At 41.0% G+C, this 17,711-nt stretch overlaps 3 protein-coding genes across 11 annotated transcripts in view; 2 read left to right on the forward strand and 1 right to left on the reverse strand.

Moving 5' to 3' along the window:
* Acc (acetyl-CoA carboxylase) overlaps positions 1-9,019 on the forward strand; it is a 37,555-nt gene extending 28,536 nt beyond the window's left edge. For all 7 annotated transcript variants that reach the window (XM_076421345.1, XM_076421344.1, XM_076421339.1 and 4 more), the window contains 7 exons: positions 335-548; positions 676-1,009; positions 1,171-1,631; positions 2,137-5,946; positions 6,759-7,038; positions 7,117-7,397; positions 7,491-9,019. In XM_076421345.1, coding sequence (XP_076277460.1) covers positions 335-548; positions 676-1,009; positions 1,171-1,631; positions 2,137-5,946; positions 6,759-7,038; positions 7,117-7,397; positions 7,491-8,105 — 5,995 coding nt within the window. In that variant the 3' untranslated portion in view covers positions 8,106-9,019. The remainder of the gene's footprint in view (positions 1-334; positions 549-675; positions 1,010-1,170; positions 1,632-2,136; positions 5,947-6,758; positions 7,039-7,116; positions 7,398-7,490) is intronic.
* Positions 333-14,748, reverse strand: LOC143207684 (SID1 transmembrane family member 1). Of its 3 annotated transcripts, none has more exons than XM_076421407.1 (10): positions 14,552-14,748; positions 12,435-12,972; positions 12,049-12,353; positions 11,823-11,973; positions 11,596-11,679; positions 11,208-11,525; positions 10,568-11,114; positions 10,214-10,488; positions 9,415-9,624; positions 333-9,348 (listed from the first exon to the last, which is right to left on the reverse strand). In XM_076421407.1, exons 2-10 carry the CDS (start codon positions 12,612-12,614, stop codon positions 9,061-9,063), a joined length of 2,358 nt encoding a protein of 785 aa, XP_076277522.1. In that variant the 5' UTR covers positions 12,615-12,972; positions 14,552-14,748; the 3' UTR covers positions 333-9,060. The 3 variants fall into 3 exon arrangements, with proteins under 3 accessions (XP_076277522.1, XP_076277523.1, XP_076277521.1); XM_076421408.1 differs by lacking the exon at positions 14,552-14,748 and adding an exon at positions 13,535-14,459; XM_076421406.1 differs by lacking the exon at positions 14,552-14,748 and adding an exon at positions 13,265-13,518 and having other exon boundaries at positions 12,435-13,180.
* Positions 14,749-15,166: 418 nt separating this feature from the next.
* Rpn9 (regulatory particle non-ATPase 9) lies at positions 15,167-17,378 on the forward strand. The gene is made up of 5 exons (XM_076421457.1): positions 15,167-15,327; positions 15,404-15,517; positions 15,638-15,964; positions 16,047-16,379; positions 16,684-17,378. The coding sequence occupies exons 1-5, from the start codon at positions 15,212-15,214 to the stop codon at positions 16,949-16,951; spliced, it is 1,158 nt and encodes a 385-aa protein (XP_076277572.1). The 5' UTR covers positions 15,167-15,211; the 3' UTR covers positions 16,952-17,378.
* The last annotated feature ends 333 nt before the right edge of the window (positions 17,379-17,711 follow it).

A 17,711-nucleotide genomic window follows, 5' to 3' on the forward strand; every position in this document is an offset into this window, starting at 1 on the left:
CTTTATTAGATAAATCGCAATGAAAATTAACCCCTCGCCCTACGATTTACTTTACGGTTTCAGTGATTAGAGCTTTTTTTGTAGTTCGTAGTCTTCTAAAAACGGAGAGAATTGATATCTATTGTATGCCTACATGTTCTCCAATAACTATACACGAACAAAATCAAAATAGAATTTCATCTCGGCTTGAAGGAAATTAATAACATACGTATTTGTTAGACTCTGTTCAGAATCCTCGTCATGGGGTTAATAATTCAAACATATCATTGAATTCATTCTGTTTTTATTCTTCCGAGAAACGTTCACAAACGGACTTTCGAAATTCTGTTCACAGACAGGTACAAACCGAGATACCTGGGTCTCCTATATTTATTATGAAACTGGCGAAGTGTGCTCGGCACTTGGAAGTGCAATTATTAGCAGATAATTATGGAAACGCGATATCGTTGTTCGGTCGTGATTGTTCCATTCAGAGAAGACATCAGAAAATCATCGAAGAAGCGCCGGCCGTGATTGCCAAGCCGGAAGTCTTCGAAGAGATGGAGAAGGTAATTGCGAACGCGGTACAACCGAGAACAAATCATCGCGATGAAATAATCGAGTCGCTTCGAGTGTCCGGAAAGCATTGTTTTCAAATTGAAAAGAAATACATTTCGCTATGTTCTTTCGCGACAGGCTGCCGTGAGATTGGCCAAAATGGTTGGATATGTCAGCGCAGGTACCGTCGAATATCTCTACGACACTTCCGGGCGATACTACTTCCTAGAATTGAACCCGCGTCTGCAAGTCGAGCATCCTTGCACGGAGATGGTGTCCGACGTGAATCTACCAGCTGCCCAGCTTCAAATCGCCATGGGATTGCCGCTTCATCATATCAAAGATATTCGTCTCCTCTACGGTGAAAGTCCGTGGGGTGATAGTGTTATCGATTTCGATCAGCCGCGGCACAAACCTCAGCCATGGGGTCACGTAATAGCTGCGAGAATTACTAGTGAAAATCCAGACGAAGGTGCGTATCGTTACAGCTGCATAAATAACAATTATTTAATGTTCACCAACGTATAGACGTTGTAGGATAAGTGTCAGTCGATAAAGAAGGGTTCATCGATTACACGATACTTTTAAACAAATTATAAACTGTATAAATTATATTAAGAATATATTCTTCAGGTTTCAAACCAAGTTCCGGTACCGTCCAAGAATTGAACTTCCGGTCCTCGAAGAACGTATGGGGTTACTTCTCGGTGGGAGCATCCGGCGGCCTCCACGAATTCGCAGACTCTCAATTCGGTCACTGTTTCTCATGGGGAGAGGATCGTAATCAGGCCAGAGAAAATTTGGTCGTTGCTCTAAAGGAGTTGAGCATCAGGGGTGACTTTCGAACGACCGTTGAATATCTAATCACACTACTAGAAACAGAATCCTTCTTGCAAAACAACATAGACACGGCTTGGCTCGATCTATTAATCTCCGAGCGTGTTAGAAGCGATAAACCGGACGTGTTGTTAGCTGTAACTTGCGGCGCTCTTCATATCGCCGATAGAACTATCACGGCTGCGTTCACTGGATTCCAAACGGCATTAGAGAAGGGACAGATACAAGCTGGTAACGACTTGGAGAACGTGATCGACGTGAGTGAATAATAACGCTAGAAAACGAGTATAATAAATAGATAGAAGAATAGGAATTTGGTTCTCACCATACTGCGCCCTCTACGATTAATGACGGCGGCGCCTTGAACTACGTTTTTCATTGCTTTAGTTTGATCAGCTTCAAATAATCTTATCAGTAGACTGCAGATTTTATGGATTTATGGTAAAAATGGCTACACACAATTTAAAGCAGTGGTCATATTAAAAAGATTTAAGGACATCGGTGTATTAGTTTCTGCTTAATAAGGTAATTAAAAGATGAACAAATGTTTTATTTGGCACCCGTGTCTCGCAAACATTTTTCATTTTGCATAAAGATCCACAGTCCACTTATAAGTTTCCTGCAGTGCGTAACGCGAGGTCATCGATCATGTTTTTCAATGAAAGAAATCATAATATAACAGAAGTAGCACACGTAGCACAGGATTAACCGGTGATTCAGTTGTACGACGCATTCGAATCGATCGTTTACTTTAATTTCCAGGTTGAGCTGATCAACGATGGATACAAATATAAAGTACAAGCAGCGAAATCAGGACCGAACAGCTACTTCCTTATCATGAATCGTTCCTACAAAGAAATAGAATTGCATCGGCTCTCGGACGGAGGTCTACTGCTCTCTTTGGACGGCGCGAGTTTCACCACTTACATGAGAGAGGAGGTCGACCGTTATAGAATCGTGATAGGGAACCAAACCTGTGTCTTCGAGAAAGACAACGACCCGTCTCTGTTGCGATCTCCTTCTGCTGGAAAGCTGGTCAGCTTTCTGGTCGACGACGGTGGCCACGTGAACGCTGGACAGGCGTACGCGGAAATCGAGGTTATGAAAATGGTGATGTCAGTGACCGCCAGCGAAGCTGGAAGCGTTTTCTACGTGAAGAGGCCAGGCGCCGTTCTCGATGCCGGTACTCTGATCGCTCACTTGGAGTTGGACGATCCAACTTTGGTAACCAAAGCCCAGGACTTCACCGGTCAGTTCGCGGGAAACGAAGTTCCTGCTATCTCCGAAAAGTTGAACCATCTTCACACGAAATACAGAGTCGGTTTGGAGAACATTTTGGGTGGATATTGTTTGCCCGATCCGTACCATGTGCCGCGCGTACAAGAACTTCTCGAGATGTTTATGAGCTCGTTGCGTGATCCTAGTTTGCCATTGCTCGAGCTGCAAGAGGTGATCGCCTCGATATCCGGCAGAATCCCGATCTCTGTCGAAAAGAAAATTAGGAAATTGATGTCCCTCTACGAGAGGAACATCACTTCTGTTTTAGCCCAATTCCCTAGTCAGCAGATCGCCGCCGTGATCGACGGACACGCGGCGTCGCTGTCGAAGCGATCCGAGCGCGACGTCTTCTTCTTGACCACGCAAGTTATAGTGCAATTAGTACAAAAATATAGGAATGGAATACGTGGAAGAATGAAGACCGCCGTTCACGAACTTCTCAGACAGTACTACACCGTCGAGTCGCAATTCCAACAAGGCCATTACGATAAATGCGTCTCGGCTTTGATAGAGGAATACAAAGACGACGTGGCTACGGTGACGGCCACGATTTTCAGTCACAATCAAGTTACCAAGAAGAACGTATTGGTAACCATGCTGATCGATCACATCTGGGCCAACGAGCCTGGACTCACGGACGAATTGTCGAGCACCTTGACAGAACTGACCAGTTTGAATCGTACGGAACACAGCAGAGTCGCGTTGCGCGCCAGGCAGATCTTGATCGCTGCCCACCAACCCGCCTACGAATTACGACACAATCAAATGGAATCGATATTCTTATCGGCGGTGGACATGTACGGCCACGATTTCCACCCGGAAAATCTACAGAAACTGATTCTCTCCGAGACCTCCATCTTCGATATTCTACACGACTTCTTCTACCATACGAATCGCGCAGTCTGCAACGCCGCGTTAGAGGTCTACGTTCGGAGAGCGTACATCAGCTACGAGTTGACCTGCTTGCAGCATTTGGAATTGTCCGGCGAAGTTCCCCTCGTGCACTTCCAGTTCATGTTGCCGATCAATCATCCGAATCGGCAAAGTCAGTCTTCGGTTAACCACAGAATCGGAGCTATGGCAGCTTTCCAAGACATGGAACAATTCGTAAAATATTCCGACGAGGTGCTGGACCTGTTGGAGGACCTGTCCTCGCCGGGTTCGATCTCTGCCAAAGTCCTGGAAGCGGTAGACGCGGCTGGCAGCGAGTCCAGACACAGCACGTCGATAAACGTGTCCATAAGCAACGCGGAAGCCGGTGGCGCGGTTGAATTGGGCGAGAGGCCCGCCGAACCGGTGCATATCCTCAGCGTCGCCGTCCAAGACAACGTGGAGAATCACGACGACGAGTCCTTGACGCAGGTGTTCGGCGATTGGTGCACCGCGAACAAAGAGGAACTGATCTCGCGGGGAATCAGAAGAGTGACGTTCTGTGTTCTGAAGAAGAGGCAGTTCCCGAAGTTCTTCACTTTCCGTCAGAGGGACGGTTTCCTGGAGGACAAGATTTATCGGCATCTCGAGCCTGGCTGCGCGTTCCAGTTAGAATTGAACCGAATGAGAACCTACGACCTGGAAGCTCTGCCCACCTCGAACCAGAAGATGCATCTTTATCTCGGTCACGCGAAGGTCGCCAAAGGACAACAAGTCACCGATTACCGGTTCTTCATCCGTTCTATCATAAGACACTCCGATCTGATTACCAAAGAGGCCAGCTTCGACTATCTCCAAAACGAAGGTGAACGTGTTTTACTGGAGGCCATGGACGAACTGGAAGTTGCGTTCTCGCATCCGCTCGCCAAGCGTACCGAGTGCAATCACATTTTCTTGAACTTCGTCCCCACGGTGATCATGGACCCGGTGAAAATGGAGGAGAGCGTGAACGACATGGTGCTCAGGTACGGTTCCCGGTTATGGAAACTGAGGGTACGTCACGCCGAGATCAAAATGGCGATTCGTCCGTCGCCGGGCAAGCCAGCGTCCATCATACGCCTGTGCATCGCCAACGATAGCGGTTACAGCATAGACTTGCATCTGTACACGGAGGTGACAGATCCAAAGACCGGTATTATTCGTTTCGAACCCTCCGACACCCGGAAGTCGGGACCCATGCAGGGTCTGCCGATTTCCACGCCATATTTAACCAAAGATTACCTTCAAGCGAAACGGTTCCAGGCTCAAAGCGCCGGCACAACTTACGTGTACGATCTGCCCGATATGTTCAGGCAGCAAACAGAGAAGATCTGGCAGAAGTATATAGAGGAGAGGTCGAACTGCGACATCACCATTCCGAATCCAGTGATGGAATGCATGGAATTGGTCCTGGAAGGTGACAATCTGGTGGAGCAGAAACGTCTTCCCGGTGAAAACAACGTTGGCATGGTGGCTTGGAGATTGAAGCTCTACACACCGGAATACGCGGAAACTGGACGGGATGTTATACTAATAGCGAACGACTTGACCTATTTGATCGGTTCGTTTGGTCCGAAGGAAGACTTGGTGTTCTGCAAAGCATCCGAAAGGGCCAGACAACTCGGAGTCCCCAGGATCTACTTCTCCGCGAACTCCGGAGCGCGTATCGGTCTGGCGGAAGAAGTGAAAGCGCTGTTTAAAATCTGCTGGGAAGATGAAAATGAGCCTGAGAAAGGATTTAAATATATTTATTTGACAACGGACGATTACGCCCGGTTGGCGCCGCTCAACTCCGTGAAGGCTTCGTTGATCGAAGATCGAGGCGAGTCTCGTTACAAGATCACAGACGTGATCGGCAAAGACGACGGTCTCGGCGTAGAGAATTTAAAGTACGCTGGTATGATCGCTGGAGAAACGTCCAGAGCGTACGACGAAATAGTTACGATCTCTATCGTATCTTGTAGAGCTATCGGTATCGGAGCATACCTGCTGCGTCTTGGCCAAAGAGTCATTCAAATAGAGAACTCGCATATTATCTTGACCGGTTACAGAGCGCTGAACACTGTGCTGGGTCGCGAAGTGTACGCGAGTAATAACCAACTCGGTGGGATACAAATTATGCATTACAACGGCGTGTCGCATGCCACCGATGAAAGAGACTTGGACGGTGTCGAAACCGCTTTAAGGTGGTTGAGCTATTGTCCCAAGTTTAAAGGCGCGCCTCTTCCTATACAACCGGCGCCGCTTCCTGATCCAGTTGACAGAGAAGTCGGTTATGTACCCACGAAAACAGCCTACGATCCTAGGTGGATGCTCGAAGGCAGGCCGTCACCGAACGAACTAAATTCATGGGAAAGTGGATTCTTCGACCGAGGTTCTTGGCAGGTATGGGGCATTTGTCGGGTTGCGTGCGAATTCAAAATTTCCATTGTTATTCATACTTAGGCAGCGAACTCGCGACAACTTATTTTCTTTCTTATGAGGGTAGACTCGTTTCCAGGATTGCAAGGATGCTGAAAGACGAGAACAGGCGTGGTGGTGGACCTCGAGGGACGAAGAACTAAGGGCAGTGCGAAAAGTGGAGGCCCTTGGTTCTTCATAAGCTCGGGCACCAACTGCTTAGTAGAGGGGCGGTTCATTGAACGTCCCGGGGGTGGGTGTTTACGGGGGTTCGCCCTCAGTTTTAGCCTCCCCCTTAACAAAAAAAAAGAGAAAAGGATTGCAAGGATGCGGGATGCGCCTTCTCATTTCTCGATAATGCATGCGATGGGGTTTCTCAGTAGTCGAAAGCGCTAGATAAAAGATAAATCTAGACTGCGATCGCCCTCAAAATTTGTTTACTATTCGGCAGCGTGTAGTTGTCGCAGCTTTATAAAAATAGCTAGCGCAGCTTTATGCTTCCGAATAATACAAATTACGCCTCGTGAACGTAACAATAGAACTTTTGAGGGCGATCGCGGCCTAGATTGATCTTTTATCCAGTGCGTCCGACTACTGCACCCTTGTAATCCTGGAAACGAGAGTCTACCCTCTTACTACGTTCAATAGAAATTCCTCTAATGTTTTAACTGCTTTAAACGACACCTAATTTTTGTCATAAATGCACATAAAATTCGCTGTCTACTTACAACAGTCTCCCATCCATTACAGAATCCATTACGCGCGAATCAATTTTTACCTCGCAATTTTATTTGTAGGAAATAATGAGACCTTGGGCTCAAACCGTGGTAACTGGACGAGCCCGGTTAGGTGGAATTCCTTGCGGTGTTATCGCCGTTGAAACACGGTGTGTTGAACTGCATCTACCAGCTGATCCTGCTAATTTCGACTCGGAGGCGAAAACTATATCCCAAGCAGGACAAGTATGGTTCCCCGATAGCGCGTACAAAACTGCCCAGGCCATTAACGATTTTAAGAAAGAGGAAATACCACTGTTTATTTTCGCCAATTGGAGAGGATTCTCTGGTGGAATGAAAGGTATTTACCGATTCGTATATTATTTCTTTTTCCTCATTTTTATGTTACACCGTCGAAATAATGTGCTTTTCTTTATAGATATGTACGAGCAGATCATCAAATTCGGTGCTTACATAGTAGACGGTTTACGGGAGTATACGAAACCGGTATTCGTGTACATTCCACCGAACGGAGAATTAAGAGGTGGTGCCTGGGCAGTAGTTGATCCAACTATAAACCCGCGTTACATGGAAATGTTTGCTGACAATACAAGCAGAGCTGGTGTCCTCGAACCCGAAGGGATAGTTGAAATCAAATTTAGGTCGAAAGATTTAATTAAAACCATGCATAGAGTGGATTCGGTGATTATAAAACTCAAGGTGAATCTTTATAGCCTTTCGCACGAATACAATGAATGCAGGGTGGTGTTTGATACACGGATTTTGATAAACATAAATGTTTTCTTGTTTTAGGAAAAATTATCGAACGCAGATACGCCAGAAGCACGAACAGAAATCGAGTCTCAGATAAGTAAACGAGAACAAGATCTGGAACCGATGTACCGTCAAGTTGCAGTGCACTTTGCGGATCTCCATGATACTCCGGAGAGAATGTTCGAGAAGAACGCGATTCATGACATAGTTCCTTGGCGAAAAGCCCGTAGGTTACTCTATTGGCGGCTCAGAAGGAGACTTCTGGAAGATGAAATCAAAGAAGAAGTTCTGTCCATGCAACCGCGTTTCGATGTCCGACAAGTTGGCGCGATGTTGCGGCGATGGTTCACAGAAGACAAAGGGCCCACAGAGTGTTACTTGTGGGATCAGGACGAAGCAGCGACCAACTGGCTGGAGAGTCAACGCCAAAACGAGAACAGTGTTATTTCGCGAAATATTACTTGCGTGAAGCAAGACGCGGTTGTGTCTCGAATCAAAGAGGCTCTCGAGGCTTGTCCAGAGGTCAGGTTAACCGCAGTCCTGGAAATCGCCCACAGGTTACAGCCGACCGAACGCGCGGAATTGCTTAGGACATTATCGCAACTAGAAACCACCACCCAAGAACATCATAACGACTCAAGTGCCTCGTCTTAATGTTTTTGATAAAATTTACAAGATTCTTTGTCTATCCACGTACCTGGTGTATGTAACTCCGTTAGAATTAATTGTACAGACGCTCGTTATGTATCATCCTTGTTAATAGTAAATTCTACGGGAATAGCGTAATTTTGCAAAGTTAATACTTGTTTGTGTCGATAGTGTTACTTGATGGTAGAAAGTAAAAAGAAAAGAGTTGAACATGTATGGCTTAGTACAATACAGTTCGATAATGTTGCTATCGAGTATCGGACAGTGTAACTGCCGTTTCCTAAACCATGGCGAACTATCACCATTGTTTACGATAAGTGTATTCATGAATATAGAAATTATATGTATATATACATACATACGTACGTACGTACATACATACATACACACAAACACATCCATACATACATAAGTACATACATATATGTATATATGTATGTATATAATATATAAAAATAAATATATTTATTATACATGTATATTTATACGTATATACATATATATTTATTTTTAGAAAAAGAAAATCTGTTCGTTGCGTTTACTTTTACCGAACGACTAACTGGAACACGATCGTACACACACCATCTTTCCATTGTGTCGGTAAGAAAAAAGTCAATGGGTACGTTTTACCAAATGTTGAATGCTGTTCTTCTCATGGACATAATACACGATATCAAAAAAGAAACTTGTTTTGCACTTAAAGAATTAATATTTTATTAAAGATCGGGTTTGATCGTATGAAATAAAGAATGAAAAGTTTTATGAACCTGAGTGATTAAAGGAATTAAAGCGTTTAATACAAATTAGATACTATATGATCATATACAAATATATATTTTATACTATTTTTAATTCGCTAAGAACTAGGTAAAATGTATACTTATATGCGCAGTCATATTCTCATAAAGAGGTAAAACAGATTTAATCACGGAATCAACGTTTTCTTTTCGTGTTATTACCTTTAAAAGACTGGTATTTGACTTCGGTGTACATCAACAAGATCATCGTCCAGAGTAAGCAGTACCATAAACGAGAAGAACATTGCGAAAGCAGATAAGAAATGCCAGATGTCATGGTTATCGAAGAAGTTTAGCAGCACGCAAGGTTGATTGTAAAGGCGTGAAGCTGCTGGAGTAAGCGCCCACGAAATTGTTTTTCGTATAAAAAAATACATAGCCGCTGCCCAGAATACAATCGATAAAATAATGTAAATCAACGGTTGGAAGAGAATCCGCTCTTTATGATATTTCTGAAACATAAAGTCGGTTAATCATTCGGTATACTCCGTATGCGAACGCTTTGTTCTAACGCTTACCTTCATCAAGATGTAAAAGAAAGTATACATCATTAAATTGGACATTAGTATCGCTAATAAGAACGTTGCAAAATTTTTCTCGTGTGTTATATTCCCGTACACCGCGAGAGCAACGTTACATAAATTTGCCACGACAAGCATTAGAAATCGTCCCAAATATAACGGTCGAAGCAAATGTCCAATTCCTACATGTATGTCGTACCTACAGTTCTGTAAGAATGACGTATACTTCAAAAAATCAGACAGTTTATCGACTGCTATTAGAGATCCCTATTTCACGTGTATATAAATACACGTGGTACGTAAATCGTGTATTTACATAGTAAGAATTTAAGGATCGTGGCACGTTCGAATCCGACAACTGATGCGTTATTGTTTTTCGATCGAACACGCCGACTGGATCTGTATTCGCAGATCGTTTCCAGGATTGCGAGAGTGCGAGATACGCGTTCTCATTTCTCGATAATGCATGCGATGGGGCTTTTTAGTAGTAAAAAGCGCTAGATAAAAGATCAATCTAGGCCGCGATCGCCATCAAAAATCCTATTTTTACGTTTACGAGGCGTAATTTACATATTCGGCAACATGTACATAGCTGTATGAAAATATCTATGCTTCCGAATAGTGCAAATTACGCCTCGTAAACGTAAAAATAGGACTTTTGAAGGTGATCGCAACCTAGATTTTATCTACCGCTTTTTAGAAATGAGAACTACACGGTTTACCTGTGTACACGTGTATTTCAGTACACGTCCGAAACCACGATCTCTTGTGGCTGCGCGTAACCGTTTCAGATTACCTGTACTATCCTCATAACAACACCTCTGAATCCGTACCACCTCCATCGTCCCATGTAGTAAATTTGGATCGTCAAGAACAAACAAATCGACAAATGGGCGATTGTAAATATAATCCAGAAAAGCGTCGATCCGTTGAGGACGCCAACTAGTCCGATGAAAATGACAAATGCCAGAATACCGAATGTGACCGGCGCCCGTGCATTTATATCAGGATGACGAGTTTGATATATTTTAATCATGCACAGCACCGCTATGATGTACATAAAACTGGTATCTAAAAGAACAAAAGGGAGATATTGTATCTAACGATAAGGTTGTTGCGCAGCGGTAATGTCAAGTAACATTCATTTTACCAAATTGAAAATTGCTGTGATTCGGACACACATGGTAACTTGCCGAGAGTATTCCTTCCATAATTAGCGCAGTGCCCATTGCATAGAATAATCCATAATGTTGGGGTATACCGTAACATTTATTTTTCTCTTTATCGATTATATTATGTTCTCGAGAGTTTGTTAGGAAAATGAACAAGAGACCTAACATAACGTACCCAAAATTCGAGAAGACATGATTGAAATCCGACAACTGTTGAAGCGGATGGGCACAGAGGAAATTATAGTAACACATATCTTGATTCCCAGTAACGTGAAGCACGTTTTGGTATGTTATCACCAGTTGCACAACCGGCAATGTATAAAACGTAGCAACCGTTATTAAATAATATAAGTATAATCGGGACTTGTGTCGAAGGATCTTTGGATCTTTGCGTGCCAAATCACAAACTGAGAGCACAAGTTTCGTTCGTATCACATCTTTATCGTAATGGCTGTCTTCTAATAGATCGATGTCGTCTTCGTCGATCGAAGAATCGTCGTCCATCGCAGACTGATTACGCCCGGTCTAAAGCATAAATAATTTTTAAATGATTCTGAAATTGTTTTACATACTATAATCTCTTGCGAAAGTGAAATTAAGTTATGTCGATTACATTACCTCTTCCACGGTCGAAGGACTCGGTAAAGGTTCTTCGACGTTCTCATGATCTTGATTGTTCAGTATTTCCTGGGCAAGCTTTCTACCTTCTTTAACTCTCGATACTATAATCACCACAACGTACATGACACAGAAACTAAATATGATAGAAATGGCAATCCCTGACGCGACTAGATAATCTTCTTTGGTAATACTATTGGTTACTTTTAACGTCACATCTTTATTTCTTACAGAGATCATACTAGGCGAACCAAAACAATCGGTATCATCGCCGTTTACGACTAACACGACGAAAAAACCCAATGGATACGCGTCTCTCTAGGAAAACCAATATCACAGTTAAGTTCATTCTTAATTATATTTTCTAGAATTTAGGAAAAATACTCACTGGCACGGTTATACCACCTTTACGAGTTACGGTTTGCCAAGCACCCGTAAATTCAATATTCCTTTCTAAATCGAATACAGGACACTACGGGCAAATAAAACCGTTGTTAAAGCGTCGTTGTAAATACATTGTAAATCGAGAAACATTTCTGTTTAAGTAGTTATTGAAATATTATTTAATTTAACGTAACGCGAAACGTTGTCTACCCAAGTTCGCAACCAACTCACAGATGTATTTTGTATGGAAACTGTCATGCAAATATCACTCTCGGATTCAACGTGGACTATCACAGAGGAACTTTCTATTTCTTTTGGAAAAGTGTAGCCATAATAAATTGGTCCGGACGGTGAAATCGTTACCGATCTTGTTTCATCCGATCTAAAAGATAATACAAAAATGGCTATTATTAAAACTTCTTAATACTATAGATTTCAACTAAACTAAAATAAATACCTTAAGTAGAAATGTAAATCTTTTGTCACATTAAGCTGAAACGAAATATTCCTGTGGCTGGCTGTCGATAAACTAACAGTAATAAATTCATCTCCCTCGTCTCCATGTCCTCTCTGATAATCTTTCGTCGAGCACAATGTTCGACTGGTTTTATTATAAGTCGATTGATTAAAATACGTGCTTTTGACTACAAGAGGTATTTGCCACGATAGAATTTCTCTATTCTGACGTACAACTACTATAAGTGGTCGACTGTGAGAGGCGTCGCTTTCAACATTTATCCTCGAAGTTTGCATCCAAGTTGCCTGTACATATGCATTGTTTAATATGGAAATAGAAATAGAAAATGCGATAGAAACTTCAAATATATGGACACGAATACTTACATTGTTAGTGCGGTATAGAAAAACATATTCAACGGTAGTATTTATCACAAAATTATATACTTCTCCATAGTCTGCGTCGATAACAATAGGGGTGAACAACAGATTTTGCACAAGAATAGCATTGCAAGTATTAAACACTAGCGAGACAGTGATAACTGCTAAAATTCGTTGAATATTCATTTCTAAACATTTGTGCTTATAAGTACACCTGCTTGGTCTTCAATGGACACTGATATGAGTTTATCACTACTAAATATCAATCAACATAATAACAAACATCAATTATTGAATTTGATGTATTATTCTTTTATTCTATATTTTAATTTCTTTTGTTAATTCAGTTTAACGAATTCATAATTCGATAGTTTCGGGGAAACCCACTGCACAAGGACGACAGTATAGTAAACTGCTGAATTACCAGTTCACATTTGCATACATTGCTTTCAAGCATCTCATGTCTCAACCTCAACGTGTCTTTTGAATCGAAGAGTACATATTAAGGCCACCGCACACGATCATCTCGTCGTTGCTTTTGCTTCTGCAATCGTAAGTCATAAGTTGCGATCAGTTGCGATCAGTTGCGAGCAGTTGCGAGTTGCGATGCAAGACGGGAACAATCAACATCTCGATGATTGCGTTTATAATGCCAGATAATTGACGGAACACTTTGCGTTCTTGGTTTTGTCTTGTTTTAGAGTGTTTTAGAGTGTATTTAGATCACTTTATATATATATCTACTGCGTACACTATACAAAAATAAAAATATAATATATAAGCAAGACGATATTACGCATGTGTAACGACCATGATTTTCTATTTAAATACATTACGTGGTGAAAATCAAATGTAAATATGTATCTCATTATTGAAAACCATTTATGTATTTATGTATAATCCATTAATCCAAAGTGAGATATTCGAAGAATTTACAGTTTCTTTCTGGCAATATCGTTCCTCATATTTTAGAAGAGGATGCATTGCATTTGATAGAATAAGAATTGTAACTGAAGGGGCTGTTGACCAAGGATTCTAACCCCAAACCCGGTTAACCAAGCAAGGTTACTGTAATGTAACCCACTGTAACTGTAACTCATACTAACCTCGAGTGAACGGTTAGTATCTAGAGAGATTCAAGGAACCTATCTGAACACAATCTGCGCGAGCTACTAATGATCTCTTCAACACATTGTGTGAAATAAGAATGGGAAACATTCATGGTGGCCCATAACAATAGAACATCAAAAAACAATTCATCAATTTATTTTCCTTTTAGCTCTTTGTGTATCGCTAGTACAGTCGCGAGGAGGTTTCTTGCCAATCGGCGCTCCAACAACAATACCACAATACCAGACATTCTTTGTCCACACATACACACACACATTATTGCCTTAATAATAATATATATAATAATTCCTTATTAGTTAATGAGTTACTACACACGCAACATTCATACTCTTCATAATTACCTACTTAAAATATAAATTTCTTTACATCAATAATAAAAGTTGTCCTCGTATTATTTAAAATTGATTCGAAGATAAATTCAACTGATTGGCACCAAAGCATAATCATAAATAAGGAAAGAAGTTCAAACTTCGTACTCAAAACCAAAGACTTTGCTCAAAACCAGTGATGCTAGAAATGCGCAACATTTCGCGCACATGCGCGACAAACAGTAACGTATCTATTTATGATAAGGTATCAGAGCCCTGAAGCAGTTATATTGGCAGGAACGTACCGAAACAATCTGTACCGGACAAAAAGGCTCCAGGACGTGTCCTACGACTTACAAAGTATACACAAATACACTTGTTATGCATTCATTTTTCAGGATCAAATCATATAAATTTTTTAAAATTCTGCGGGGTGCTCAAGGTACCCCATTTTATCAAGAATCATACTAAACTGAGTCTAATCGCCGCGCATGCGCGTGAAATGTTGCGCATTTCTGGCATCACTGCTGAAAACCCGCTCATAGTATGAGTTACAGATTTTCATGGGTTACAAAGAACTGCAAAGAACTAAAACCGATTCGGGTTACAGTAACGATCCCTGTTTTCAAGCTTTCCGACCATAACCCGCTCTTACCAATGTTATATTATATCAGTGGCTCTTACCGGGTTTTGGACATCTATTTAGTAACCGGTTACCGAAACTACGGCAGCTCACTGATATACATATCAATCAGTGCGGCAGCTACGCGGGTTAGGGCGGGTTATTGATAACCGAATCCGATTCGGGTTAGGTCAGGTTAGGTTTTTGATCCCTGCTGTTGACGAATAAATAATCACTGGTAGCTCCACTCCACAGAGTATGCTAGAGGCGAAACTGCTGACGAAATTCGAAGCCTCTCGTATTTGTAAACTCGACATTTTCAATCTACAGGGTGTCCCAAAAATGATGTACCTCCTTGATAAGGTGGTTGGCCAATCTTGCCCAATAGTAACGCTACACTTATATAAATATATATAGAGTATAGAATCAAGGAGGACGAATTGAAAATTTAGAAAAGAGCGGTGATATTCGAAACGTAATACGGTCGGAAAACGGTTTGAAACAAAGTATAAATAAATTATAGAATTATATTATAGAATTGTTATTATTTGATATATTTCCAGATATTTCAAACTTTACGTTCCTACGCTCCTATTTCTATTTAGGACTGTAGGAAATTGTACAGCGCATTCGTGGCCAACTTCGTGCGATCCTGTAGTACGAGAATATGTGTTGTAGCTAACTTCGCTATGCTGATTCGGCTTTAGTCATTGTTATTAAAGATGACGGCACCCGTACCACCAGAGGAAATTATTACATATTTAAGTGAAAATCAAAATGTTGCGGACAAAGAGCTGGCCGCTGAATGGGCTCAGATCGAAGAATTATACATTAAAAGGTAGTATCTATAAAATCTCATGAATTACGTTTGTACAGAAGTATCGAAAATTTATGTCACGTTCCGTGACTTGCAGGCTTTGGCATCAGCTTACACTTAAATTAGAAACATTTGTGAAACACCCATCCCTTGCGAAAGGAGATAATTTGATACAGTTGTACGTGAACTTTTTGTCGACCTTCGAAAATAAGTAAGTATCACACATAATATATTCCTTCAAAGTGTTGAATCGTAACCTCACTTTTCCTATTTCGCTTATACAATGGTATATCAGTTTTACGTACAATACATGTATATATTATTCACATAGACTGAATCCCTTGTCGTTGGTGGAAATATTATCACACGTAATACAACAGTTCCGAGATAAAGAAGGAGCGATCAAGTTTATGAAAGAAATTGAAGTTAAAGTTAAAAGCAGCAATGAAGCGTCAGCTCTCTGTAAAGTCTTCATAGGACAAATTTTATTGGATAAATTAAATAATCAAGAGGAAGCGAAAAAAATTATAGAAGAAGTAGAATCTATGTTAGAGAATGCAGACGGCGTTACCACAGTTCATGGTAGATTTTATTTGTTAGCCAGTCGTCTTTATCGCTTGCAAGGAAAACATGCCGAATATTATCGGACTGCCCTAAGGTATTTTCCCATTTACAATGATTTTATCGCGCGAATGTATTATAGTTGTAGAGCAATCTTTTACGGCGATTTTATATTTCAGATATCTGGGTTGTATCGATTTAGATACGTTAAGCAGACAGGAGCAAGAACAGCATGCATTTTTCCTTGGTTTAGCTGCACTTTTGGGTGAAGGAGTTTATAATCTTGGAGAGTTATTAGCTCATCCCGTATTACAATCCCTAAAAGGCACGCCGAACTCTTGGCTGGTGGATTTATTGCAAGCTTTCAATGCTGGCGACATTGCCGCATTGGAAAGATTAAAACCGCAATGGAGTAAAGTTGCCGATTTGGTTGCGCAAGAATTAAAATTAAGGCAAAAAATTTCTTTGTTGTGTCTCATGGAGATGACGTTCAAACGGCAAGCGAACAATAGGTTTGTGTCTTTTACTTCGGTACCGAATTGCTATTACTAGACTGCGGATGTCGATGCAATTTGCAATGTTTGTTGACGAAGTTTAAGGAAGTGGAATCGAATAAAATCTGATTTTCAGTGGTAGTGCTTAGAACTAAAATGAATAAAAATCGTACTAAATTCTGTTGAACCTTATATTGTAGTATTTTTTGAAAACTTTCAGAAGTTATAAATACATAAAGATCCACAGTCTAGCTATTATAAACGAATATTAAGAATTGGACTCGAACGATTCGTATTAATCTATTGCAATTGTTTCTTGCAGACAACTAACATTTGCAGAAATTTCGCAAGAAACTCGATTACCGCTTGGCGAAGTAGAACTGTTAGTAATGAAAGCTCTGGCACAAGGTTTGGTTCGCGGCGCTATCGATCAAGTTGCGGGAACAGTGAACATGACGTGGGTACAGCCTCGTGTATTGGATCGTAGTCAAATAGTTGGAATGGTTCAAAGACTCGACGGATGGTGTAAAGATGTTAACTCTATGGAGCATCTACTAGAATCTAGAGCTTCTGACATTCTTACTCTTTAATATTAGGTTCAGGTTCTTTTATTAAAGCATTTGTAACTTACTTCTGTGTGTTGATTAACTCATTGGCTTAGCATTATTTTGAAAAAAAGGGGATACGCAGTAATAACTGTTGAAAGGAGCTGATCGATCGATACGTAATATCTACGAATAACAAAATAAAAGTAGTCCGATAACTTGATAAGTCGGTGGGTTCATACAGGAAAAATCATAAGCTCTATTTTCTTGAAACGCCAAATTATGACAGTACTCACAGGTGACTCTAAAACAAAATATAATCTTGGTTCGAACTTAATATCCTAACTAAAGCAATTTAATACAATTTTTAATATTATACATAGAGGATAATCATTTAGATTTTGTTTTTGTGTTCGCAAACTTTGTACTACGATCGAAATATTAATAATAATAATAATAATGTATATTAACATTTGTCACATTTTCTGTTCACACCTCAGGCATTGACGATCGTGTCGTTTCTCGAAAGTATGTATGAATTTTCAAAATTCATTAATTTTCCATGGCTGTTGATAATTTCTTTTTTTTCATAAGCAGCAATAACCTAGAGAGGAAGTTTATTTCTTTTATTACGACGAGTTCTTTATTACGATATTTTCTATATATGCATAATACGTCTATAGTATCGCAGGCGCATCTAAACAAAAACTGTGCAGGCGCATCTAAACAAAAACTGCGCAGGCGCATCTAAAAAGAAAACTGTGCAGGCTCATCTAAACAAAAAATGCGCAGGCGCATCTAAACA

This window comes from Lasioglossum baleicum, chromosome 4 (genome assembly GCF_051020765.1).
Source record: "Lasioglossum baleicum chromosome 4, iyLasBale1, whole genome shotgun sequence".
In the NCBI taxonomy this organism is placed as follows: Eukaryota; Metazoa; Arthropoda; class Insecta; order Hymenoptera; family Halictidae; genus Lasioglossum; species Lasioglossum baleicum.